Source organism: Pagrus major, chromosome 14 (genome assembly GCF_040436345.1).
Source record: "Pagrus major chromosome 14, Pma_NU_1.0".
Lineage (NCBI taxonomy): Eukaryota > Metazoa > Chordata > Actinopteri > Spariformes > Sparidae > Pagrus > Pagrus major.
The window spans coordinates 17,331,237-17,359,045 of NC_133228.1; the positions used below are offsets into that span (position 1 = coordinate 17,331,237).

Consider the following 27,809-nt stretch of genomic DNA (forward strand, 5'->3'; position numbering starts at 1 on the left):
TTATCTCACTTGTCTTTACTTGTTAACCATGTGATATTTGAATAGTGTGATTTATGAGGCAGGCATGGCTGGGCATCTTTGCAGAATTTATAATCAACTGAAACAATTATATTTCAGTCGTCTGAGCTGTAAAATGCTCAATACTGAAACCAACCTGTTACCAACAATTATCTATGAAACGATTTCCTACTTGGCTTGACCAGTTAATGGAAGTGCCAAACAAAATGCATACTTGTAATTTGTTGACTAAATATCTTACCGCCTTTTACGATGGCAAGTTTAATTAGATTCACCACTGGAGGCAAAGCAGAAGTACACTAATTTGTCACGTCAAGTTCAACAAATCCAGTAATTAATGCGTTGTTGTTGACCTCTGTCCTCAGTCCAAAATGAAGGAAGCTCTCAAAGCCTACAAGCCGTACGGCACCATCCACTTTCACTGTAGTGTCCAAATATATAAAACATTCACAAAGAGGAAAAGTTTGAGGATGTTTGTGAGAAATGAGTCATTACTAAAAATACTTCTGAATGGGCTGAGCGGTGCCAGTCAGCTAACAAGCTTCCTAACTGACACGTACGGTACGAAGCTCAAGTGACAGTTAGCGAGGATGCTAGTTTGGAGAGCGTTTTCTCCAACTTCAGTAAGTCTTAATTGCAACCGCTGTTGCATGACAGGCCCACACAGGTGGAAGATCTTGATAGTGTCTTGTCGCTAAAATGGGAATAGATAGCCAGTCCAGCTTAAAGGTCAGTCCATCTTAAGTGAGCCTGGGTCAAAGCTGTCTCTAACTCAGGGGCTACTTGAATTTAATCAGCAGGTAGCAAGGAGGACAAGAACTTGTTGAAGTTATATCATTTATTCACTAACAAAAAGCCTAAACTCCAACCACACTGCACTGCTATATTTACCGCTATAGTTGTATTGCTGATTGTAGAACACATTTTAATTTGTTTAAAATCTTAAAGGTGCTATTTGTAAGAAAAATGTATTTTAATAAGGTAATAAAAGTAACTTCACAAAAAGAACGACTGCCAGCGGCTTCCTCACTCCTCTACTTCATTTCATCTTCTGTCTCCCTCTGCTCACTCATTATGTTGTGTCTTTTCTCAGCTCTCATCAGAGCGAAAACAGAATCTCAAAGCAGAAAACCAATTTGTAGAACATTCAAAAATTCATGGACATTGCTTTATTATTTATCATTTCATTTTTCACAACCCTTGAAGAAAAACTGTTTCACAGAAATCCAGATTTTCTTCACAGCGCTGGTAATATATCCATGTTTGTAGCTCTTAATATGCACACACACACACACACACACCCCAAAAGTCCCTCCGGCCACGATAACACTCCTGACAAATGGAGCTGACCGGTGCTCGCGTTGCTGCGGTGAAACTTCTCATTTATTCCCCTCATCACGGTGACCTCGAGCCAAACAGACACATCGTCACAGAGACGGATGTGTTAACAGAAACGGTGATTTGTTTTCGTATTTGGCTGCGATTAGAGGAAGCTGCCTTGCCACGCCTTTGATATTGTCGCTAAGGGCTCATCGATGATGTCTGGTCTCTTCATCTGGGGGTGTGTGATGTGTGCCTGCATCTAAGGAAACACATAAAAACAGATTTATTATTTTGTCTCCTTCCTCGCCATCACCTAATGGTTCGGTCACTCCGTTGGGTTCCCACGGTGGCAGCTGGTGAGCCAATGAAATACTGAATGTGCTCTTTCCTTGTTAGTTGTGTGGGGGGAAAAAATACCAATGATTCCTGTGTGAGGTCTTGTTACTGTGAGACTTTTTGTAACTGATGTCACGGAAACCAGCAGGATTAATCCATTAAGGGCCATCCTGGGGGACCAGACAGATCAGGCCTGAACAAATTGTCAGCACTTATCATTGGGACACGCTTTCCTCTACAATACCACAGGGAGCCATCTAAGGCCCGGTGTAAACTCCATCTTTATCCTACAAAGCATGGAAGTAGATTCTTGGTAAAGGAAGGGTGGGGAGGAGTGAGGAGCCGGGAGTTGGGAGGTTGGGGGATGTTTTTCTGGGCTTTATTGCTGAACATTGTTAAAAGAGAACACTAAGTTTTTCTTGATGGCACTTTCATTCAAACTAACCCTTTTTGGTTTTGCTGGTGTTACGGCTGTGTGTGGTTGTGCTGTCCTCTCTAGCTCTGCCCTGATTGTTGGTCAACGAGGTCCAGCTGGCCTGAAAGAGGAGGCACCTATAAGCTCCTGTGCCAGCTTCAGTGTGATGCTGGTCATGCCTCTCAGCCTAGGACTTTGTTCTGTTATGCTTTAGCTTATTGTCTTTCTGATGACAATAAAAGTGTTGTTGCCCCATATATTGTCGCCTAAGGGTGGGGCGTGACACCGGGTTCTCAGAAATGTCATCATTCGACACTCGACAACTTGAAAATGTTGTTCTTTTGCCGAAAACCTTTCATAGCAAATACTGAGCACTCAGCTACCACAACATGTATGAAAAGTATATGAAAATATCTGATATTAATGTTTTTAAATATCAATAGTAACTTTTTTGGGCAATAATGGTACTTAAGTATCAAGAGTACACATAAAAGTGAAATTTACATATATTTACATCTATGTATATACAGTATATTTTGTTTTTTTTGATCAGAATGTCGATAAAAATGTATTAATTTATAAATGCATTCCATATAGAGTCTTGTTTTTAGCCTATGTGCTGTAGATTTACAGACAAAACACACCTGATGATGCTAAAGAGAAGTCCAAATTATGTAAACGTGAATAGAGATCTGAGTTACAGTGACTCTAACAGCATGTTTGTGACGCCTGTGTGTTCTCATTTGACTGAAATTACAAAACACTGAGGATTTTCTCAGGTCAACGCAGTCACTACCCAAGAGTTAAATGAAATGTCTTCTCTCTCCCTCGCTCACTCTGCGTTGCTTCTGCCTCTTCTCTCTCTCCCCTTCCTGCTGAGTTGTCAATTTAATTCTCTAACTGCGTTACGAGTACAGGTGCCTCACACTAACTCGCCATAACTCACTTTCAACCACACAGCTTCAAGTCGTCTGTCACATACGACTCCTCAGCAAAACCCCCGGACCTCCTGCCTCGCCCCGGTTGTTTCGTTTTTTTATTGTCGCTGTGGCTTGTTGTGCGTTTAATCTGGTTGCTCTCACAAAAGCACACACACAAATTGATGGGGGCATCTACACACACACACACACACACATGCAAGTATGAGTCATGCAATCACTTTGACATGCAGCCCACTCTCCCAGGCAGAGCGCTGCCTTTTTCGATCAAACTAGATTGTCGGAGCATTAAGCCAGTAAGAGCTCCTGCAGACAAACAGGTAAACAAAACGTTTACTGTATGTCTGTCCCCCGAGTTCCCGGTAGATGGTTTTGTCTTATTTCCAGAAATATCAAATTGAATAATTCTGTTTTTGCCTCCCTCCTTTCTTTCTGTACATTTCGGTGTGTGTTTGGAGAGCAAAAAAGTAAAAGAAATGGAAAATTTCTCATCACAGCAGATTGACGTCAGTTTCAATATCAGTGAGGAAGCTTCCTCTTAGCCGTCAATGTCAGTAGCCTAATACTGGCAAATCTGTGTGTGTGTGTGTGTGTGTGTGTCTTAGACCTTCGAGCACGGTTTCTCCTTCTTCAGAATAGCTTTTTCCGAGTAAATGATTTTTGAAAAGCCTTGACATTTTGTGCTTGTGTGATTTTTATGATTTTGTACTTCTGTACAAATACAATATGACTCATTTTATCTTTTTTTATGTGTGTGTGTGTGTGTGTGTATGTGTATGTGTGTGTGTTTGTGTGTGTGTGTGTTCCAGCTACCATCATTTTGAATGAGCTAAATTGGACAGAGGCCTTGGAGGATGTTTTCCGGAAAAACAAAGAGGAAGATCCGTCACTCCTCTGGCAGGTGTTTGGCTCTGCCACCGGAATGGCTCGGTACTACCCAGGTGAGCAGCCCAGTAGCCAATGGGGGGGTTCTCCGACAGACTTTCTGTCACACTGTGTTGCTGTCGCTCAGACTTTGTTAAAACTCTTTCTTGTGACTTTGCGCTTAAAAAGAGCCACAACAGCTGTGAGAAAAGTCTCAAATCATCATCATCTACATAAGATTGCATTAAAGGATTAGGTCGACATTTTTTGGGGAAATCTGTGTGCTAAGTATCAAAATTGGCATCAGTTGGCAGGAACCAAAATATTATTCTTTTTTCCCCTTCTGTCGAATCCCAGCATCCCCTTGGACCAACTCGAGCAATTTACCCCATAAGATCGACCTCTACGACGTGCGCAGACGACCGTGGTGAGTGTGGACACTGGTTGTGGGAGGTGCAGTCTTGTTTCTGTGCCTCTAATCATCTCATTGTAAGTCGTCTCTCCAGTGTTTTGTCAAGGGCAGACACGAGGCTCGTTCAATCTACCTGTGTAAATGTTACGATATTAAAACATTCATTTGCAAGAACTGTATTTGCATGTTGCACAAACACGATTACACATAGGAGCGTCTGGACACACGCACAGTTTAAAGCGATCAGATCCAGGACTGTGAACAAAGTCGAACCCGCTCAAACAAACACATCAGAGCGCTGTGATGATTAAGCCACTGCAGATCAAAGGGTACCAACACAAAAGCTTCATTAGTCTCCTAAAAATGATTAAAATCTGGCTGGAAGCCACCGATTCTTTTAACTGTGTTATTAAATTTCATTAGCCTCAAAAGCCCCATCAGCTACTTAGCACTCAAACTCTGAACAAAGATATGCAACTGTTTGTTTATTAAAGAAACGGGAGACGGGAGCTAATGAAAGAATACAAAGGTCTGATTGATTTTAGATTCAAATGAGAGAAAGTGATATTTGTTTACTCGCTCTACAAGAGATCAGAGTAACGAGACTGAAAAATAGTCTCATAACTGTTATGTGTGCCCATTTCTGTGTCTGTGTTGTGTTGATTCCTTATAAATTAGATTAAAAAAGGATTTCTACATTATATTAATTGCCTGTGTGTCTGTGGCCGTTTGCTCTTCCACTCCTGTGTACTTGTAAATCCTTTACGCTGCTCAATATCTGCAACCTTTGTGTGTGTGTGTGTGTCTGTGATTACTCACCAGGTACATTCAGGGGGCAGCGTCACCCAAGGACATGCTGATCCTGGTGGATGCGTGAGTGACAACCCTATGATTCATCTGTTACAGTCAGATTTTATTTGCTTTTGCGTGCCAGAAGGCCCCCGATGCTAGCTCTGAGACTGGCCTCACCCCGCCGGGCGCTGCTGCGACGTGCTCACCGCAGCTGTCTCTGCGCTCGTGTGACACTGATGAACAAAAAGCAGTCAGTGTATTGGGCCACTTCATCAGTTCCGGTCCAGTTGTTTCTTCTTGTGATTTTTCGCCTTAAAGGTTTTAGGGTTAGAAGAGATAAGATATTCAGAAGATTCTGAAGTGATATCTGTCATGACAGCAGTTTGATCAGGTTGTTTTTAAGAGTCACACAATTTTCTGATTTCACAGTACACTGACATGTACCGGATCATGTCCGCAAAGTCCGATCAAACACAAGCAGGCCTCAGCTGTCAATCATGACGTCACATCCCCTTTTTATATCATCCAAAAACTATTTAAAACCAAACTTATCTGAATAATAAACACTTGAATGTACATTAGCACGACGAGAACTACCTTAAATGATGACGCCATCTTTGGTAAAACATTATTTGACCTGTACTTTGAGTTTTTGGTTTGGCGCATGTACTGTCTGCTAACATGGGGGAGGAAGGATTTATTACCGGTCTTTTTATGGACATTTATAAGAAGCATTAAATAACACAAGCCCTTTAAAGCCTCTCTAATTGCATTTCCATATCAGTCTATTTTTTTTTAACCTTTCAACAGTTTTCATGATCACAACCAGTGGAGCTACAGTATATATACTAAACATGCTGCAGGCACGAACACGTGATCGCGCGTGTTGTGTTTTCTCGGCTGCGTGATTCGTCTGGATTTTCAGGTGGTGTTTCATGACAAATGGCACACTTGGCAACAGCAGCAGGGCTAAATGACAACGCTCTGTGATGAATGAAAAACTCGATTTGTCCACTTGCAGTCAACTCCTAACACAGCTCTGGTAATTGGCAGACGGAGGATTGATGAGGCTTATTAGACATTTAAAGCTTGGATGAAAAGAACATTAAAGGAACTCCACTACCCATTTATCTTTTCTTTTACCTGCAGGAACCAAGTAAGAGGCATATTTATAGATCCACTCGCTCTTGCATTTCTAGTTTATTATTCATTCTATACAAGCATTCTCAGTTTGTGTACAGGTCATTAGCTGAGACATGATGATGGCATGTGATATCTCTGCTTATAGCTCACGAATAGTCTTTTTGCCCTGCAGGCAGAAGGCTTTAAAGATGGCAATGACAGTTGCGCCTGACCCTTGCTTCAGTGCACTGATCGAGCCAAATGTCCAGTCGTCTCGTACACAATCAAAGGGCAAGGTTTATTTATCCGTCTATTCGTTTCATTCTTTGGCTGTAGCGGCAACTGAAAAGCACAGGCACAAACTTCCAGGAAATCACTTGAAATGCTCAGATTATTTCACAAGAGGAAAGTGGGGCGAGCAGGCAGAGGTGCAGTTAAAAAGCTTTGTGCCACTGTTTCGTGAGGATCAATTTCAGTAAGACTCGCCCCTGCATTTTAATGTCCACTTAAACCAGCGGGGACGTTTCTTTTCTCTTTCTTTTTTTTAATGCTGTGATATTGATTTTCGTTGTAAAACGTATCTTTGTTCGAAACTGCAGGAGCGGCAGCGTGTCAGGCCTCACCCTCAAACTCATCCGACAGTCCGTCGGCAAAATGCTGGAGACGCTCTCCGACGACGACTTCGTGAACGTGCTCTTTGTGAGTATTCACACGGCTCATGCTTTCATTTAATCACCAGTAAGGAACACGTAAAATAATATTTGAATGTTGAAATACTCAACTTTCTATCACTTCTATCACAATGTATGTATTTGTTTTATGTATTGGATTTGCAGGTGCACACATTGCTGAATGTTAATGTGGACATACAGTATTTGTGGCTTGGCTGTTGTTTGCGTCACCGTTTTAACGTGGCAGTGACCTTTTGAGTGACTTAATGTACTGCACATGGATGAATCTTTATTGTAGCTGCATGGATGCGCTCATGCTTATGAAGGGGTGCATGTCTCAAGAGCATCACAGTCGAATACAAGTATGTGTGCCTAATAGAGCGAACAGATGACACAGCTTGAGCGAACCCTGAAGTGCCACGAGATAACTTTGACGAATGACTGTGTGCTTTATTTATGACCCACACTTTGAATCAGTGGCATGTTATGGAAAAGCCCAGAGGAATCTGAGGCATCAAAGGAGTTACTGACATGGGGATTGAGGAAATATTCATCCATCATCATTTAAAGCTCAATAGCAGGCTGCCGAGGGCGTATTCGTGCTTCCGAGCAATTTTAGTTGCGGAAAGAAAAATCATACTGGTTTCAGTGGTTTTGGAGGAAATTGCGAGTACTCCAGAAGACATATTAGAGGCAATCACACTGGACATTATCTCCGGGGCTGAAATGTGTAGGGTGCCACTCTAACTTGATTTTGAGCCAACGCCAAATGCTGCTGTCTGTAGCTAGTCTTATTTACTGGATGTAGCCTGTTACTGGGTGCCGAATTCCGGTGCTATTCCTTCCTTTTTCAAAATCCCTGCGGCTACATGAAACGACAACAACCCCCAAGGCTAACAACCTACACGCTAAAAATGGCAAGTTAGACTAACACTAACCTGGTTTGCCATTGTAATCCCAGGGCTCACCTCCAAAACGATAATGGATGTAGGGAAGCGTGCGCCGTCGCTCCGACATGTTTAGCACCGCCCAAGATGATTGCGATTGGTTTAAAGAAATGTAAACAAAGCCTGATTGTTTTTCCCCCTATATCAGAATGACAATTGACCAATACTACATCCCGCCCCCCTTAGTTACTGTTGCTAGGTTGGACAAACTTGACAATAACAAAAATGGCGATGCTGGTCCCGTTTGGATTTAGCAGGGTGCCGCAGTTTTAATTAGATTAGAGTCAGGCAATGTAGCTTCAAGAAGCTAACAGCAAAGACTACATTACGTGGTTACGTCCCCTTATACCCTTCTTCGCATCAATGAAGTACTCTATGCATTTATTGCTGGTGACAGACGTTAAACTATTGTTTTGCTAACATTTGCTAACCCAAGATGTGACTACATCCAATGTGATGTGTCCGTACAAAGTTGACTGAGGTTCATCCTAGTTTGCTCAGCTGTTATTGGACCACAGAGTGAAAATGGGCGGGCCTTAAGGATGCACAATTGGCGCAGCCAGACTCTTCTCAAGCGCTGAGACGGCGCTGTGGAGTCTGGCTATGCACGACCAGTTAGTTGATGTTGTTAATGTTGCTATCTAAAAAACACGAGAAGGTCCTGCACTTTTATTTTTTTTTGTAATCTGATTGGACAAATGAGAAAAAGTCTCAAACACACTGACAGTAATGAAAACGAGATGACTCCTGCTGCCAGAATGTCCTTGTATCACCCTCTCAGTAAATAACATTTGTGCCTTCTCTGAGAAATTAGATTGCACAAGAACAAAATAACATTCGTTCTGTGTAACTGAATTAAAAGTCCCCCATTGCTGTTAAAAGGACAGGTCAACCGGGCGATCACCGACAACAATAACGTGCTGCCAGAAGGAGCAGACGCTCAATTCCCGTAAATGGAGGACTTTGACATTGACAGCTTCCCTCCTCTTTTATCTTTGTCATCTTTTATGTCTCGCCTCGTCTTTCTTAAACTTCTGTGGCGTTGGGTAAGAATGCAGGCATTGCCCTCTCCATTCATGCGATACATACGTTATGTGCGCATAACCAGCTTCCTCTTCGCCTCGTACAGTAACCCGTTTTCAAGACTTTAGCATACGGGTGGGTATCTGGCTGCAAAAAAATGTCTCGCTCCAGTCGCTCACTTCTTTGGCACAGGATCATGGATGTGCCCGCACTCTCTGAAACCTCCTTCTTAATCTTTGTTTGCCTCCTTTTTGTCCTTCCTCCTAATGGGAGGGAACATAAATTACTTCTAACTTTCCAAACGAACCATTAATTACATTTTCCTTCACTTTCCTTAATAAAGCGGTGGTTTATGTTTTTGTTTGGAGCTTTCAAATCAGCTAAGTGATCGGGCTTTCGAAGTTAATGAAATCAGGCAGCAGTGTAATAAATATATTGATGGCGTCCGGCTCAGTTTATGGGCCTTCCAGAAGCATTTAGAAGCTTTTCGAAGGTTCAATCTGTGATGACCTTTCAGAATCAAATAGTGTAATTAAAGCGATTGGGTTTTGTTGTGTGTGGATTCATGTATTTCTGGCCAGATCCCTCCAAGATAACAAGGTTTTGTGTGTTTTTAGGGTGAATGTATATAAGCAATGTCTTGCCAATGAAGAACATATATATATGTCACATACAGTATGCTGCTCCGCTGAGCTTTTATTACTGTGTCTGAGATATTTTAAGATGTGTTTTATGAGTTAGATGAAGTTCTAACTCACCATGGTTTATATTAGCGCGCGTGTGTGTGTGTAGGCGTGCGTCTGTTTAGAGGACGAATGTCTTGGCAGTATTTGCCCTGAAACGTCCGCCAACATGTTGAGTAGTTGGAAGCGGTTATCGTGAGCTCCTTTGGCGTTCCAACAACATAAACCCATGCAGATAGAGAAAAAATAGCAAAGAGGTGACACATGGCCCCTTGCTTGTAGATCCTGGATTTTGTGTTCTTCTTATCATGTATCATTTTTTGTTTAACGGAGATTATTAACCACTGTGATCTTTTTTATTTCTGTTCCAATTAAACATTTATTCTTTTGCTTCTGCACCTAGAATATATGGGCTACTTTGCCTCTGTTACACTTTGAAAACTCACTTAAAAGTGCTGATTGTCTTTTATAAGCTGACAACACTGGCTGTCAACTGAAAATGACTCGTCTTTGTAGTTGCCCTCGTCATTGAACTCAGAGACGACGACGCTTCGGTCTCTTTCTAGTGCTTCTTCTATCATTTTGTCACCCGTGTTTGACATTTTTATGTCAGATCTTTGTTTTCAGCTCGAGAAGTCCCCTTAAAACTTTTAGATGATCTCTGCAGAAAGGTACAATTCACCGTAGCACTTATGCAGATCTAAGTGAATGTTATTAAAGGGTAACTCCACCAATTTTACACATTAAAGTGTGTTCACAGGCCTTGGGGAGTGCTACTGCATATGTGAAGAAAAAAGTAGTGTAAAGCCTTTTGTGGCTCCAGAGGAAGCTGCATGTAATCTGATAAGTCAGAGTTGCATTGTGGGTAATGTAGGAGTGGAGTTTAAAAAAGTGATATCATTGTGATCATTTGTTGTTAAACTGTCCATAATGAGTGTTAAACACTGTTATAGGAATGCAATGTGCCTACATTACCCACAATGCAGCTTTGCCTCTCAGTAACATCACCAGAGGCAGTTTATTAGATAACATGTAGTTTGCTCTAGAGCCAGTAAAAGGACTTTATACTACTTTTTTTCATATACAGTAGTACTCGCCAAGACCTGTAAACACACTTTAATGTGTAAAATTGAGTTGCCCTTTAAAGACAAACAAATAGTTTATCAGATCAGTGATGCGTACGTGAAATTAAAATTTAAGTAGCAAGACATTTTAACAGCACGGTAAAGGCGATATTTGTGCACCTCTTGTGTGTGTGTGTGTGTGTGCGCACACGTCTGAGACTGTGTGTGTTTTGAACATGATCATGATTGCAGTCAAGGCCAAAACAGATGTTGGGTATTAATGAGCCATGTCCCAGTCCTCCATAGATGCTGTGTGTGTGTGTGTGTGTATAGGATTATATTTGTGTGTAATAGGGTTCCATCTGTTCCTCCACATTAACTATTCACAGATATTAATCAGAAGATATTTTAAATGTAGAGCTGTCTAAATGTACCTTAACTAGTTACCATTGGTTTCTGTCTCTATGGCATAATTCTTCCATAATCAAGCTTGGCTGTTGTTTCTTTTTTTTACCTCCTTATGCCACTGTTTTCACATCCCTACCTGCTCTCCTGCCAATCCTTCCTTCTGCTCCTACAGCTCCCTTCGGTCTGTACAGATTTGATTAAGACTGATTTCATTTAACACATGACAGAGTTTTGCGTCAGCAAAGCCGAGAAGTTAAAGTGTTGTTAAAGTAGTCTGTTTACTTTGTGATCTCAAATGGAATCAATTTAATCTCTCTCTTTAAATACCTTATTAAGTGCATCCTATGTGTTTAGGGACACTGCATGACTCCAAAATGAAGGGAAACCAGGCCACATATTTAACAGAAAATATGTACAAGTGCCTTCCCTCCACTTCCCATCATCCCTCCTTCCCTCTTCCCCTCCAGTTCAACGACAAAGCCAACCACGCGTCGTGCTTTCAGAACCTGGTGCAGGCCAACGTCCGCAACAAGATGAAGCTGAAAGCAGATGTGGATAAAATCACCGCCAAGGGTATCACCAACTACAAAGGCGGCTTTGAGATGGCGTTCGAGCAGCTCGCAGCGGTAAAGTGTTGGCGTGGGCATGCGTGGTGGAACGTTTGACTAACATAAGGGCGTAGGAGTGTGTGTGTGTGCAGGGATGGTAACGTTGAGGATATCGCTGTCAATCTGTTGTGTTTAATGCTCCTTAAAATATGCAGACTGACCCAGAAGCTTGATGAAACCCTGTGAAACCTATTTAACAGTCTGATATAATTCATGTTCATTTAATTTATCAATTTCATTCAATTATGAAAATAATGATGGAGCAGAGAACACACTGACAACTCAATCCTAGTGGTGTTCTCCTGAAGAGTGAGTATGTGTCGACCTCTTCTGGATGTTTTTGGACATTACAGATTTATGTATCAGTGCAGGAGTTCATGTTTCGCTTGCAACCACTCCTTCAGCCAGTTGTTGTTCAGTCTCCTTAAATAAAACTGTGGTTAAAATACAAAATACTTTCGTATCTCCTAGGTGAATGTGTCACGGGCCAACTGTAACAAGATCATCATGCTCTTCACTGACGGGGGAGAGGAGAAGGCAGAGGAGATCTTCAAACAACACAATCCTAAGCAAGCGGTAGGATGTATTCTGACAGCAGAATACAGCTGTCTTTGCTTTTTTTATTTTTTACATGTATCTGTTTGTTTACTGATGTTCTTTTCCTCGCAGGTGCGCATCTTTACATTTTCAGTCGGTCAGCACAACTACGACAAAGGGCCAATACAGTGGATGGCCTGCTCTAACAAAGGTACGAGGTTGCGTTCGAGGCAGCTCATCACATATCTGACGTGCAGGGGTGGAAGTAACTAATTACAGCTACTCAAAGTACTGTAATTAAGTCATTTTTGGGGGGTACTTGTTGGATTATCAGGGCTGATTTTCAGCATTTTTCCGATTAACGGTATCTTTGTGTCTGATTACTGATAAATCAAATTAATTTAATTGCACTACTTTGGCTCTGATGCAGCATCGTTTCTCTATCTGTAGTCACCACTCTGTGGTCTCACTCAATGTGCAATGATATTTGTTTTTCATAGTCGGTGCTTGATGTGTTGCCACTTTGCTCTTTTTATACTTGTATTTTTATTTATTAACAGGTATGTGTGTGTGTGTGTGTGTGTGTGTGTGTGAAATGTATCGTTTTTAGGCACTGCACAGCAAGTTTCATTGTACAACTGTGTGCAATGACAATAAAGGCATTTTATTCTATTCTATTCTATTCTATTCTATGTCCCGCCCACAACACTATCTGATTGTTTGCAAATCCTTGTGATATGTCTTTGCCTCAGGGTACTACTATGAGATCCCATCTATAGGTGCCACCAGGATCAATACCCAGGTAAACTGAAATTCACCCATACAGCACCACCACATCTCATCGTATTTGTCCATGACTTACTTAACAAGACGTGTATTGTGCCCTCTTGTGGTGGAATGGCTGATGTGCATGTAGAAAATTAAAACTGAAGCCCTCCTCTGTTCCTGTCTTTTGCAGGAGTACCTGGATGTTTTGGGCAGGCCTATGGTTAAGGACAGCAGGAAGGCCAAGCAGGTTCAGTGGACCAATGTCTACCTGGATGCACTGGTACGTTATGTTGCACACATATTTATATAAAGACAGACATGTGACAAGTGTGGGAAAAGACTGGCATTTGTAGTTCTGCAAGAATGAGAAGAAATCTGTTTTGTGTCAGATGAAGAATTTGAGATAAGTCTTGTTCAATTATCTGCAGCATTTGTTGTTTGTCATCCTGGTAAACTCAGCTTCAACTCTCTTCCAGCAGTGTTTGTGAAATGACAGATTAACTTTACTTCAACAAATGTTGCATCAGTCGTTTTTTTTTTTGTGGTGATTATGATTCTGTCAAGATTAACATTTAGGCGACAGTGTAGATAAGGAAGCAGTCTCGTAAACGGAGCCAAATGGTTTGGATATTGTCATCCGTTTACTGATAAGACGCTGTCAACATTTGTGACTGTAGTGACCTGGTCAAACTCAGAAATGTCTCTGCCTTTTGTTACTGGAAAATTCTTATTTTCGGTTTTCTACTGACCCAGTGACGCCCATGAGATGTGTGTGGTTTCAGTGTTGGATATTTAAAGGTGCAAAATGTAACAATTTTAGTTTAAAACATAAAAAAAATAACAAAAATGATCAACAGAGAGTGAAGAAATAACAGTTTTGACGTCATGTATAGGACGTCGATATTTGTGTTGCAGACATACCTCCTGAAGTTAGCGTGCTAACCAGCTAGCTCTGGCTCGTAATATCACTTTGCACCTAAAGAGGTGAAAGTGGGTCACTGTAGCGTCCAGTCTGCCCTCAGTCCAACACAAGAAAGAACTTTAAGGTGCAGTATGTAAGAATTTTAGTCATAAACATTCAAAAATGAACTAAAATTATCAACAGAATGTGAAGAAATAACAGTTTTGACATTGTGATGCCTATATATTGTGTTGCAGAGGTATCTACTGAAGTTAGCATGCTAGCCCTACTCCTGTGCTAACAGTGTAAACACCAACACTTTTCTATTGCTCCGAGCTCCCAGTCCTGACCATTAGATGCATGGCTAACCAAGCTAACTAGCTGACAACTAGCTGTTACTCTGACAATATGACCTCCCTATTGTTTTTAGTACAACTACAACAGCTGGCCAATTCTTACATATAGCACCTTTAATGAAGTTTGATCCATTAATCTGAGGAATCGCACAAAAAAAGATGACGCACCATGATATATTCTGTCGATTTATGCCATGAACGCTTATTTTGAGATGATGGATTTGCCCATGACCTCGTGTTTATTCAATGTGTTTGGTCTTCCAGGAGCTCGGCCTGGTGATCACTGGAACTCTGCCAGTCTTCAACAAGACAGGCATGGGCACAAAGGTTGGTCCTAATTTATTCAAAAGACGCACTTTTAATAACTCTTACTTTTTTTTATGTTACAGATAATTACTCTTCGATTGTATCTCAGTTTGTTGACTCATCCTGCCGTCTTTTGCATCCATCTAGCTTACAGTTGACTGACTGAATACATTTTCTTTGACCCCTTGAGAGAATTGAGGTCTGGGGTTTCGTGACACACCATAATGTTTACCAGACTAAAAAAATAAACAGGCGACATGAATAATCTTAATTATCGTCCCATCCTTTACTTTTATCCCCCTCTTTCTTGTGGGTCTCCCTTATATCCTTTGTTGACGCTGAGGTCCCTCAAAGCTCTCCCACGTGCCCCCACAGGAAGAGGATCTGGGACGTCATAAAGCAAATATCAAAAAGAGATCAAACCTGCAGAGCGGGGAGACAAATGATCCGGTAGCTAAGTGCTTCAAGATGAGTTTACATGTCTATCTCAAAGGACGAGAGGTTACCTCCGCCACGGCTGAATACGAAGGCTGGAAATGCCTTGTCAGTGACTCATGGCGGCATGTAAAGCTTTTGGGAATGAGACTGTCCAGATTTCTATTGCACCCCATTTCCTTGAAATCATTCAGAATGCACAGAGGGCCTTGACTCATCCAGAAAGAACAACAGGACTCATACTAGGCTCTTACACAGTGGTGTAAGGAGTACTCAGACCCTTTGCTTATGTAAAAGTACTAATACCGCTCTGTGAAAATAATCCACTAAAGATACAAGTCCTGCATTCAAAACGTTACTTAAGTATGCTATGTCCACTCCAGCCTGCTGCTACTGTAAAAGTTGAAAAATAGTATTTAAGTTTGTGCGGTTTTGGAATGGATGTTATATTCTCTAACGTGATATTTAGAAAGACACAAACAGACACTGATAATACAATAAACGAAAAGAGATGCCCAGTATACATGAATGGTAATGTTGTGGAGTTGAGGTATAAAGTTGTCTCACAGTGGTTCTTTTCCCCCTGTGGTTTTCTTTCAGAAAGCTCCGAAATATCATAACCAGCTCATCTTGGGGGTCATGGCTATTGACGTGTCCCTGGAAGATATCAAGAGACTGACGCCTCGGTTTACTGTAAGAACACACAACATAGAGAAGCCAGCCTACTCATACAGCAGATATCATATTTGCTACCAGTGTTCCGGATATCTTCATCTCTATTCCCTTTTTTTTCTGCAGTTTGGACCAAATGGCTACTACTTTGCCATCGACCCGAACGGATATGTGCTGCTCCACCCTAATCTCCAGCCACTGGTAGGTCAGATCGCTAGAATCTGATTCAGAGCAACCAGACGTTTTCTTTTTTCTCCAGTTAGTCAAAGTTGACGTTGCTCCAACTATCTGTTACTTTGTTAAAAACCCAATAGTTGCACATGAATAATATTCAAAGAAAAACATGACATTCCTGATTGTCAAAGGATTTTCCTATGACTTATTGCTGACGTTTGCCAACCGGTCGTCACATTTTACAAAATATTTGCTGAAAGATTTGTTATCTTGGTTGTCCTGCATAGAAAGTATGATTTTAGCATTAAACTGACATTGTATCTGCAGCATTTCTGCTTATCCTGAATTACCACACTGACTTTGTTTGTATCGCTTGGCCGACATTTCAGTTCTTTTTTTTTTTTTTTAAATGTCCCGATGGCTCCGGCATGATGTTTGTTGAAACCCAACAAGATGTTTCTTGTTGACCTCTGAGATATGCGCTCTTCTTGTAAATAACACATGCACAGATTGGTCACAGATGATTACAGCGTTCAAATGTCAGCGTCAACAGATAAATTAGTCCATAATTAGTTCCCTTTTCAAAGCCTGGAAAAAAAAGAAAGAATCTGTTTTGGAAACAGAAGATCAATAAGTGATGTCTGCAATATGTCAATATTTCTCTGGGCTTTGTACTCAAAGCCCACAAATTCTGAGTTATTTCTGAATTATAGTATTGCCACAGGCTAATTGCCTGCTTTTCCGCTTAGACTTTAGAGTTTACTGACCCTGTAACGCTGGACTTCCTGGATGCAGAGCTGGAGAACGAGATCAAAGTGGAGGTTTGGAAAATAGATTACTTCAACTCTTATGATCCCATGAGCTCATATACAAATCAATGGCACTGGTTATTTTCGAATATAGCATGATTGATTTCTGTTTTCCTTTTTTAAATTCATTAATTGATTCAATCATGTATAATGATTTGGTCTACAGATAAGGAAAAAAATGATCGACGCTCAAAAAGGAAGTTACACGATATCTACTTTGGTGAAATCCCAAGATGAGGTAATTTTATACTCAGAGGATGTCGGAATCCATGATAGTTAAAACACATTTGTTGAGAAAATGTAACATGTACTGACCAAACTGTCACCCCTCAAAGCGCTACATTGACGTAGGTCAGAGGACGTACACCTTTGGACCAGTGAAGGGGACAGACTACAGGTAAATATCATCATAAAGTGATTCATCCATCGCGTGTGTGAAGTACCTTCTTAGCAAACTTCAGTCCAGAGGGAGAGGAACTCCAGATGCTTTGAGAAATGTTTCTCATAATTACATAAAACCATTTTGTTCTCACTGGGACTGGAGCAGCAGGGTGTTGTTAAGTTCAGGACACAGTCCAGATAAAAATTTAGAACGTGTGTGTATGATTTGGTAATTTCAGCCTCCTGCTAAGAAATGTTTAACAGGACTTACTGAAAGATTGTCTTTGGAATAGTGATGATTTTTGGGGGTGGATGCAATGTTTTTATTGTGTGTTTTTTCACATTGCACTGTGTTCTAGGTCTTGGCGAGTACTATAGGTCAACAAAAGTAGTATAATGGCTTTTGTGGCTCAAGAAGAAGCCGCATGCAATCTTTAAATTGCCTCAGTGACGTCACTCAGTGGCTAAATTGCATTGTAGGTATTGTAGACACCAGGTTTCTGTTGTATCGCTTGTGATCATTTGTTTTTAAAAGGTCCATAATGAGTCAATCAGTGTTATAAAAGTGAGATGGTTTATCAGATTACATGCAGCTTCCTCTGGAGCCACAACAAGCTTCATATTAAAAAAAATTCACATATGTAGCGCTCCACAAGACCTGTAAACACACTTCAGTGTGTAAAATTTGTTGAGTTATCCTTTAAATGCTTACTCAATTTAACAATGCAGTGAAAGAAAAATAAGGATTCACAAAAAATCTTGCAAAAACTTTAGTAAAGTTTAGTAAAGTGGCTCAATGTGGCAAAAACAAAACTTAATCCGTGCTGTGATGATATTTTGTTTATGATCGTATGTGTGTCCTCTCTCAGCCTGGCCCTGGTCCTCCCTGACTACAGTATGCATTACCTTGCGGCTAAAATCGGCGACACAATCACCCAGGCGAAATGTAAGTGCCATCTAAATCAGTTCAATCTTCTGTTCCCTTTTTAGCTTTTCCACTCAGGAACATTTACCTTCCATTTATACACACAGAAGACAAATGATCCTGGTTGGAAAATGACTGCTAATGTTCTCCAGTGACAGTATTTTGCTCTCCATGTAAGGCTGAGAAACACTCCTGCCTCAGCTTATGGTTCCTGTCCATCACTTATAGTGCCCCATGCTCATATACAGTACATACACACACCCCCCAAAAAGAAATCTACGCCAACCCCTGCATGCCCTCTCCTTGTGTCTATGGCAACACACACCCTCAGTTGTGGCGCTGTTCAAAGTTTTCGTCGCCAGACAGCGGGACGAGAGGCTCCAGTGTCCCCTTTCACACATATAGCACTCATCAGGTCATTTACAGCTCCTCGCTATGTGTGTGTGTGTTTATGTGTGAGCGTGTGTGTGTCTACAAGTGGCTGTATGTGTGTGTGTGTGTGTGTTCATCCTCAAGCCTATTGGATACCATACAGTGGATCAGAGGTTCCATATGCGTGGCGATGTCGTCTCACGTCTCTTTTGAGCCACGTCTGTTCCCACTAGTAAAAGATGTCATTGACTCATAGTGTTACTCAAAGGACGGTTTTATAGTGAGTGTGCCTGTGTGTGTGTATGTGTGTGTTCACTACAATTAAGATGGAGCCGTCCCTTGTTAGAGTCTGTCCATCTGACTCCATGTTTGCCATCCGCCTGGCTGCACTCAGTAGCCAAAAGTGGGCCTTAGACAGCCATAAGTGTGGTTGTGTATCTGCTCAACACAGCTGTACATTAATACCAACCATTTTCCGATCCATATCATATGTTTAAATTTCACACCTTTAGGCAGCTTGCTTGACATTGATAATCCATCACATCGAAGATTTCATCACCTTCATTTTTCTTGCAGTTTCATTAAGTGCAGTTTGGAAACTGCTTTTAACGGTTGTCCCGGTCTCTGAGGTGTAGGTTGGGGCTCCCTTCAGTACCACTCCTCCAGAACTACAGACTGCCCCGCGAGCAAAACAGCCTTCACAAACAAACCTCAGTCCAAAAAAGCGACCCAGCGCTACAGTTACTCTGGGTGTGTGTGCTTTATGCTAACGTTAGACACCGAAGAAGGCTGTTGCTGCCTCCGTAGCTCTCTGCGGATCTTTAACAAAAACACAAAGCACACAGCCCCCGAGCCTAATCTCAGGGGCTGTGTGCTTTGTGTCAGTTATTGGCAGCTCTAGTAGCCTGTCCAATCGTTTCATATAGGTCAAATAAGAGGTTTGGATGGGCTTATTAGAGGCCTGCAACAACTGTAGTTACAGCCACACACACGTGCACATACATTATTCCTTAAACACACCCTGTATCTTCAAGTGGTAACTTACTTAATCTCTAAGTGTTCTGTACTTCTGTATACAATATTCTTATTCAACGTCCATTTGAATAAAATATTGCATAACCCTGTTGGCTTCTTTTTGTCTTTACTGCTCTCTTTCCCAATTCCCTCTTCCCTCTCCTCACCCTTCTACCCTCCTCCCTCCTCCTGTTCTCCCGTCCTCCTCAACTCCTGACCATTCCTGGTGTGTTGGACCCCCTGCAGACTTTGTGGGCAAGTATTCTCCTCCTGTGCTTTACCTCACAGCCCCTGTCTCCTTATGCTCACACTACCAGCAGACTTTGGATGTAACTGCGCCCCTAACTCCGTTCATATGTGGTGTTTCAGACTCCGGAGCACAGAAGCATTTTGTTTTCTGTTTTTCTTAATTTAGCGACGTCTGATTAACAATGACAATTCTGTTACGCTGAATCAAGCTGGCATCTGCTCTCAGAAGCAGCGCTTCGCATGCAACGCGCGCCCACACAGTGTGTCGCAGATGGTGTGTGTGTGTGTACGTCTGCGTGCGCATGTATGTATTTAACCCCCCACCTGTTCCAATGGCCCTCAGATGTGGTTTTGGCACTAACTCGCTGTAGCAGGAAGGACAGGATGTTTGCATTATTTAAAGGTGAAGCCATAAAGGAGAAAGCTGTGAGTGTGTGCCCAAAACATGAGTCGTTTTTTGCTTTTTTTGTTTTCTTTAGTTTTCTCTTTTTTGACTCACTTTGATTTTTACAGCCTTGTTAAACAAATGCTAATGAAAGACAGGATCCCTGGTAACACACTGAGCCTCATCTCTTCTGTTTGTCCTTCTGTGTGCTTTGTCATCAGTTTTGACTTGTTTGTGGTCATTGAATCAAACATCCCCTCAAAGCATCCCCTTTTAAGCGCTGTGGTTTTGACTGAAACCGGAGCCAGATTTTATATCATTTTATACTCAGATGTTGGATATAAATGTTAATTTAAAAAGCTAAGAGAACTTGGAAAAAGTGTATCATGTCTTCGTTTCCCACATCTATTTGTCAATGCTGATTCTTGTCTTACATGTTTCTGTGTGTGAGACTGATTAATCCTGAAGGCAGCTCTCATTTTGGAAGGATTCAAGCCGCACACCTTAGATATTGCAGCGATTCAGTTATTCACAAAACTGTCATCATCAGTGTGAAAAGGCGTGCGAAACAGCTGAAAATATAAGCAGTCGTCACTCTCCAAATCTCCCTGCTATCCATCATTACTAGATACTTTGTTGGATTAGTAAGTGGTGACCGAATATCAAAGAAAAAGCACATGGGTGCAATTATTTTCCAATCATGACCACCAAAGAGGACAAGGAGTAGCCCATGTCGTCATGAGAAATGTTGCTGTACAGTATAATCGACTGTCGACACGACATGCTTTGGAGAATGTCAAAGGAGCGTTAAGGTTACGAGCTGTGGTTGATATTCCTACGTGCTGTATTGTAATGCAAATGCATCACTGAAGTGCAGACCCTCTATGACCAAAAGAATGCTAATACAAACGCTAAAAGCACATCTAAATCACAACTTTAAAACCTTCTGACCGCATCGTAAGCCTCTCTCTGTGCACTGTCTCCATTTACATCCAAAGGCCTCAAACCTTTAGTTTGGAATCCAATATTTCTATTCAGGACTCGCTCTGTGAATAAAATATTGTGTCACCTTTGACCCCTGTGGTTTTACCCTGCCTTTTTTCCCCCTCCTTTCTTTTCCCTCTCGTCTTTTCCTCCCTGGGGGATGATTCTGTCGTTCGCTCCCTTTCTCTCTGCTGGGATTTTTTCCACTCCAGGGAAAAATGGCAAGTATTTTTTCCTTTACTTTCATCTCTCTCCTCCCGTTCTTGAGCCTTGTGGGTCCGTTACCCAGCATGTCTGGCCAAGTCTGTTCTGGTCCTTCTTGTTTTACCTGATTTTTAGCTGTTTGTGTACGACTGTATTCTTTACAGTGTTACATTTCTGTATTTTTTTACTTCAGTTTTGTAGATATGTGATAACTTTTTTGAAAGGAGGGATGTGCTAATGATGAATATGTTGAGTTGTGCTGTTAATGTCTGTCAAGAGATAAAATCTCATTTCAGTTTTTGGTCCCTATAGCACTTCTCTCTTATTGCTGCACTGTTAAATATTCAACAGGTGTTACATTCTGCCCGGTGGAGCACCATCTCATCTGCATACAATTATTACTTCAGTTTCATTTGAACCTGTCTGATATTATTCTGCACGGGAAGGAAATTCATACTATTTCATTCCTTTCACCAGTTTCTGAAAGCCTGCTGGCAGACAAGTTCGATGAGTACGGCTATACGTTTATTGCACCGAGGTAAGATGACATGAAGTTTATTTGGATTACATTTCTTTGTGTTTAAAGAAAAACATGTGTTCTGCTAAACACATGCCTCACAAAATGCAAAAAAAACAACAAAAAAAATAGTGAGGAAACAAGATTGTAGTGAAGTACCCTTCTGCCATCTAGTGACTGTCCTTTTCTTTTTGTGTTTAGCAGTTTGTTCTCAATTGACTCGTGAAATATTGTTATTACACCTGAAACTATAATATAAATAATTGTCAGGGCATAAAAACAATGGTCTGTTGATCTTGACAGATCTAAACCTGATAGTCGTGGTGTAACAGTATACAGAAATCAAGTCACAGTTCGGTGCAACAGGATGTTTTATTGTGTCTTCTTCTGCTTTCGATGTTAAATGGCAGGTGGAAAACAGCTTTTAGTCCTATTTTCCCCAACTACTGGACTGGATTTTGCCCCAAAACGGCTATCCTCTCACCCACTGACATATGCTCTCACCATAGTGTGACAGTCAGAAATATTCTACAAATGACTGCATGCAACTGTGACGTCACGTTGCATGCTTACTCGATAGTCCAACTATGGCAAACAGTAGCTGTCATTGCTGAAAACAGAAACGTTTAAATCCAAAATTAAATTAAATCATGTCCTTGTAATTGAAAATGGATTTGTAGAAACGTGACACCCCTGCTGATGACTATGACTCAGTACAGAGGCAAATTTCAACCCTGTGATTCACTTTTTTTCTGCTTACATTACTTCAGTATTGTATAAACTGCTTTCGTTTCCCGCAGAATGTACTGCAAGGACTTAAAGCCTGACAAGAAGAAAAACAACACTGAGTTCCTCATGGAGTTCAACGATTACATCGACACTAAGACTCCAAACCACCCGTTGTGTGAGTATAAAAAAACGAGGAAATATTCTCTTCAATGCCTCTTTCCAACTTACATCCTCCTGGTGCCATCAACTCTGGAATCTTTCTTGAGAACTGAAAGTTTTCTCCTAGATTTTAATGTACTCTGCAGGACACTTGGACCTCATTCTCACTACAGACTCTCATTTGCATCACAAAGAGCTGCTAAGCTTTACAGTATTTGTTATAGTGCGTAAATGTGAATGAATCTCGGCCATCTGGCTTAGCATTAGGTGTGCATTGAAAATTTAATGGAAGACCGTCAACTGAAACCTATTCCCCAGAGGTCTCTCTCTTTCCAGTGAAATACAGGTCTGGCTGTTTGGTGTGCATGACCAGGCAAAGCTTTGTGATGTGGAACCCCTGTGTTCGTGTTACCTATTTGATGCTAACTCTAAAAGTCTGACCATCACACGCCTGAGTGCACATGTGTGAGGCACGTCGGCTTAGATGTGACACACACGCGCTCGCACTCGCACAATATTCACCAGTAATATGCCTTCCACACCCCACCCATAGCCGCTCGACCTCATCCAATTACTGTGTGTTTGTGAGAAAGAGCAGGACACGTCAAGCCAGGAGCACGAGAGGAGCAATAAAACACAAATCAGGGGCCAGTGGACCTTCTCCCAAACATCTGACCAATGCATTAACATCCTTGCCATTTCTTGCATACACTCATTGATATGCATCGTGCCCGCTGAGTAAAACAAAAGGTCCTCAGGTATTTATAAAAGATTCCCTTTAAGTTTACTTTAACGAGAACTTGGTTCAAACATGATCAATAAAACTTCTCATCCAATTGAAATATTACTTTCACCATTATTAGCTGCTAGTTTAATGGAGTCCACAGGGAGTTCAGAGGGGGAGAGAGAGGAGTATGGCCCATGTGGACTATTGGCGGCTTGAGTATCGTTACACGGTTTACTTGGTTAAGCCACTGCAGTGGCGAAGAAGTTGAAGTACATTAGGAATTCCTGGGCTGACTTCAATAAAGGATCCCTAATGAAAACCACCGCACGAGGAGGGAAGGTGGGGTGGGGGGGAGGAATAAAGTGTTACACCAGCTGTTTTCTCTGATGTGTGTGGTGTGTCATAAAGGTTGGAGGAGGTGGTGGGGCTATATCGACGAGCCTCGATGTTAATGGACTGGAGCGGGTCGTCGGAGAGTTCAAAGTGGCGGGCATGGACAAAAGAATGGGCGAACGGCTTTTATCGCCTGTTACGTTTGTCATGTGGTCTTGTTGAATGTCTCGAAAAATAATTTGTTGCACCTATACCAGCCCACCAGCTACACCTCGTCAGCATCAGGTGCATTCACCAATAGCAGACTTTAAATACATATTTTAATGGGTTCATAAGGTTGTGTCTGTTTAGGTCTTACTGCACAAGAGATTTTTGAGATGTTACCTTTTCTTCACAGAACATTTTTCTGTAAAAAAAACAAAAAAACATCACATCAGTCTGTCTAGCTGTTTCTATTTTGGTATATCAGTTGTAGCCTATTCCCACGTTGCACTCGTTCATTTGGGACACCTAAAATGTGATGATTTGAAACTTTAAAGGTGCAATATGTAAGAATTTTGGTTGAAAACATTGAAGGCTTAACTAGAATTATCAACATAATGTGAAGGACTAACAGTTTTGACATGAAGTCTACATTCTGTATCATGTTGCAATGTTTAGATGCTAACCAGTTAGCCCCGTACCGTCCCGAACCAAAGCTCCTGTGTTAGCAGGGTAAACACCAACACTTCCCCAGTGCTCCGTATTGCACCTTTTACTTTAAAATTTTCTAATTAGTCAGCAGACACCAAATGGTTTCCAGAGATAACATTGACAATAAAGTGATGTTTTTCTGTTTAGGTAATGTGGAGCTGGTGAACAGATTGCTGCTGGATGCTGGCATCACTTCTGAACTAACCAAGATTTGGAAAACTAGCGCGTTGCAGTAAGTGAAGCACCAACATTTTGCCTAGTTTACCATGATTGTTTTTTGTGATCCAGCAAAACAAACTAAAAAAAAAAGTGCGTCAGTTATTTTGTTGCTTGGTATTTGGTAATGGATGTCCAAGTGGAAAAATTTAGTGCAGATGACTCAAGTATTTCACCATCACCAGTAAATGTCATGCAGGCATAAAGCACAGACCAGGTTTTTGTAACTGTATGTTTTATAACTTTATCTTCTCTGCTTGTCAGGGATGGTGTCTTGGCCAGATTTGTTGCCACCGACGGAGGGATCACACGGGTCTACCCCAAAAGGTACTTGTCGAGCTCATCCTGGAGGGGAGTTGATTTAGAAGCATGGGAAGGAGTAGATAATGTGTTCTGGATTATCTAATAAAGAATAATGATGTGGTCTGCTAAGAAAGCTACAGCTAACCCACAAAGTGCTTTATGTTCATGATGAACATTAATCCATCCTCCCATTGTTTGTGTCTGAGTCATGTTGGAGCACGCTAAGCAAAGCAGTCCAAGGACCCATGTCCCTATATCCCTAACTACTTCTACCAGTTGCTATTGGGAGATCCCAAGCGTCTCCCAATCCAGATAGCATTACAGTATATAATCCTTTCAGTAAGTTCTGGGCCTGGCCTGTATCCTCCTGGTGAAACGTGAAAGGTTTTTGATGTCTTAGATTGTCAAAGAGTGGCATCTTACACGTCACAAATATGTTTTCTGATATTTCAGATGTATTGCAGATATAATGGGAGAAGATGGCACGTAACAACACAGATATATTTACCTTGGAAACAACTATTTTTGTTATTTGGGGAGGATGAAGTTAGTCATGGTTTACCACCATATGAGGAGTTTTCAGGCATCATCTTGAGAGACAGGGGTGTACATAAGAGCATCATCTGCATAAAAATATACCCCAGCATCATTTGCAATCAAAGCAATCAAAGCTGCTATTGATTAAAATGCGTACTTCTATGATGTTAATGATGCAGCTACCAGCAGTTTAAAAAAAAAAGAAGCATAAAAACAACTACAAAGCAACCTAAATTGTCTGCAAATTGGGGACACATGAGGTCCGAGAGATCCGTATCTTCCGAGCAGAGGATGCAATCAATCCCCGTGTAACAGAAATGGAAAATGTTTGTTGTTGCCATCTTATGCCAGTGTTATTGTTTAGAAAGCGCTGTCCAACAAGTATGTAAACGTCACACTAGACTTACATACCACAAACATCACGGCTCTTTTGGCATGCTAACCAAAATCCCACACCGGGGCCTTCGTTATTTGGTCTAGTGTAAAAATACACTTCAAAGAATGGTCTTTGTTGCTACGTATTTGCACAATCTTTGTGTAAAAGATTGTGGTGTTGAGGCCAATGCACACATCAGTCTGGACTATTGGGTTTAATGCAGGACAGCAGTTGCCTGCAATCAGCACATCAATAACTATCTTAATAAGTGAAGCTTGAAGTTGTAATTAAATTACTCCTATTTGATAATTGAATTGTCTGCTTGTGTGTGTGTGCGTGTTTGTGTGTGTTGTTTTGTATAAATGTGTACGACAGTGCTGGGCTGTCCTGGAAAGAAGACGCAGAGACGTACGAGTCGAGCTTCTATAAGCGAAGTTTGGATAACGATCTGTACATCTTCACTCCAACTCCCTACACTAAAGAGAACTGTGAGTAAAAGCCGACATGCGTGCGTGTGTGTGTGTGTTTTCCTGTGCCTCGGTGTGTTTGCACGTATAGTCAGCGTTCCCTTATTATTCTTTTTTTGCAGCAAGTGACGACTCAGTCCTGGTGAGCAGAGCAGTACACATCGACATAAATGATATCACACTCAAACCAGCCGGTAAGGACACACTCACACACTCACACACAAAGAGAGAAAGGCTTGTATTTATACATTTATACCCCTCATTCCTCAGGTTGTCTCTCTCAATCTGCCACCGACATATAAACACACTTACAGCTATGTCTCTTATTTACACACCTACATATGCAACCCTATAGCCTTAACCCTATTCATGCCTTTATACCGTCTGAAACACACACACAGTTCATCCCATATTTACAGGCCGCTACTCCTCATTTGTCTGTTTCTCCCTCTCACTCTGACATATACACACAAACACACACACACACACACACACAAACCACACATCAAGTTGTCTGGTCTCCTGTGATCCTTGGCCAAGTTTGCATTTTCGAAAGTTCAGAGAGTAAAGTTGACACAGAGGTCCAACATGATCTAGGATGTCTGGCTTTTGTGTTTGATCCCAGTGGTCGGCGTGAAGTTGGACATCAGTGCCTGGATGGCGAGCTTCATCAACACCACGCAGAGGGTGGATGTGAGTAGATTCTACCTGCATGGCACATACAGTTTGCACAAGGACACACACTTTTCATTATTATCTCTGCTCTACTGTATTTTCAGTGCAAGGATGAGATATGTGGCTGTAAGCGAAACGATGAGGTAAGAAGCTTAAATGCATATTTTTATGTTTTGAGCTGTTATTTATGGACAACAGTCATGAGCATGCAACGCCGGTTCAATCTCTCTGTGATTCCAGCAAGTAGAGTGTTCCATCCTGGATGACGGGGGCTTCCTGGTGATGTCCAATCAAGATGATGACATTTCTAAGGTGGGCCTCTGCGTTTTATTCTCAATCACAAAAACTCAAGACCTCGGCAGGTCAACTGCGATTCTGTGTTAATGATTAATACATCAACCAGTGCTTTATAGGTATAATGCATACATTATATGCTGAGAAATTAACAAAAATGCTGAAAAACCCCCCAAAAAAAGCGAGAGAAAAATTCCAGGATCCATCATATTATCTAGATCTGCATGAAGAGGGACAGGATTATGTGTAGTCCAGCTGACAAACAAACAGACAAACAGACATGGAAACGAAAAGAAAAGTACAACAATCTTGGCAGAGGTAGTAATGCAGTTTTAAATGTTTTTAATCCATTAATTAATTCTCATGGGTTAGCTTACTTTCCAAAAGCAAGTAATAACTTATAACATCTTTATAAAAGAGGCCTTATTTACAACTTACATTTGGTGCTGTAATTCAGAAGAGAGCAGACATGGATGTTTTAAGCTTTTGTCCAAATATCTTGACAACATGGATTAATGATCTCAGCATGTGCAAAACATTTTTTATGGTTCCCATATTCACATTTTAGGACAATATAACTGGTTTGTGTTGATATTACCTGAGACCAATTTAGGGTTTTCTTCCGATCAGTTTCCTGAGTCTACCATCTGTAAAGATGTTTTTTTTTTTTCGGCAATAAAAATGACG

The 27,809-nt window shown here is 41.3% G+C and overlaps 1 protein-coding gene across 1 annotated transcript in view; it reads left to right on the plus strand.

Moving 5' to 3' along the window:
* cacna2d1a (calcium channel, voltage-dependent, alpha 2/delta subunit 1a) overlaps positions 1 to 27,809 on the plus strand; it is an 89,109-nt gene that overhangs the window by 48,663 nt on the left and 12,637 nt on the right. The window contains exons 7-31 of the mRNA XM_073481020.1: positions 3,840 to 3,971; positions 4,252 to 4,321; positions 5,129 to 5,179; positions 6,820 to 6,919; positions 11,484 to 11,642; positions 12,096 to 12,200; positions 12,294 to 12,372; positions 12,914 to 12,963; positions 13,120 to 13,209; positions 14,451 to 14,513; positions 15,528 to 15,620; positions 15,726 to 15,800; positions 16,523 to 16,594; positions 16,749 to 16,820; positions 16,918 to 16,979; positions 17,833 to 17,909; positions 21,574 to 21,634; positions 22,414 to 22,517; positions 24,402 to 24,486; positions 24,735 to 24,797; positions 26,062 to 26,174; positions 26,276 to 26,347; positions 26,779 to 26,846; positions 26,933 to 26,971; positions 27,069 to 27,140. Coding sequence (XP_073337121.1) covers positions 3,840 to 3,971; positions 4,252 to 4,321; positions 5,129 to 5,179; positions 6,820 to 6,919; positions 11,484 to 11,642; positions 12,096 to 12,200; positions 12,294 to 12,372; positions 12,914 to 12,963; positions 13,120 to 13,209; positions 14,451 to 14,513; positions 15,528 to 15,620; positions 15,726 to 15,800; positions 16,523 to 16,594; positions 16,749 to 16,820; positions 16,918 to 16,979; positions 17,833 to 17,909; positions 21,574 to 21,634; positions 22,414 to 22,517; positions 24,402 to 24,486; positions 24,735 to 24,797; positions 26,062 to 26,174; positions 26,276 to 26,347; positions 26,779 to 26,846; positions 26,933 to 26,971; positions 27,069 to 27,140 — 2,027 coding nt within the window. The remainder of the gene's footprint in view (positions 1 to 3,839; positions 3,972 to 4,251; positions 4,322 to 5,128; positions 5,180 to 6,819; positions 6,920 to 11,483; positions 11,643 to 12,095; positions 12,201 to 12,293; positions 12,373 to 12,913; positions 12,964 to 13,119; positions 13,210 to 14,450; positions 14,514 to 15,527; positions 15,621 to 15,725; positions 15,801 to 16,522; positions 16,595 to 16,748; positions 16,821 to 16,917; positions 16,980 to 17,832; positions 17,910 to 21,573; positions 21,635 to 22,413; positions 22,518 to 24,401; positions 24,487 to 24,734; positions 24,798 to 26,061; positions 26,175 to 26,275; positions 26,348 to 26,778; positions 26,847 to 26,932; positions 26,972 to 27,068; positions 27,141 to 27,809) is intronic.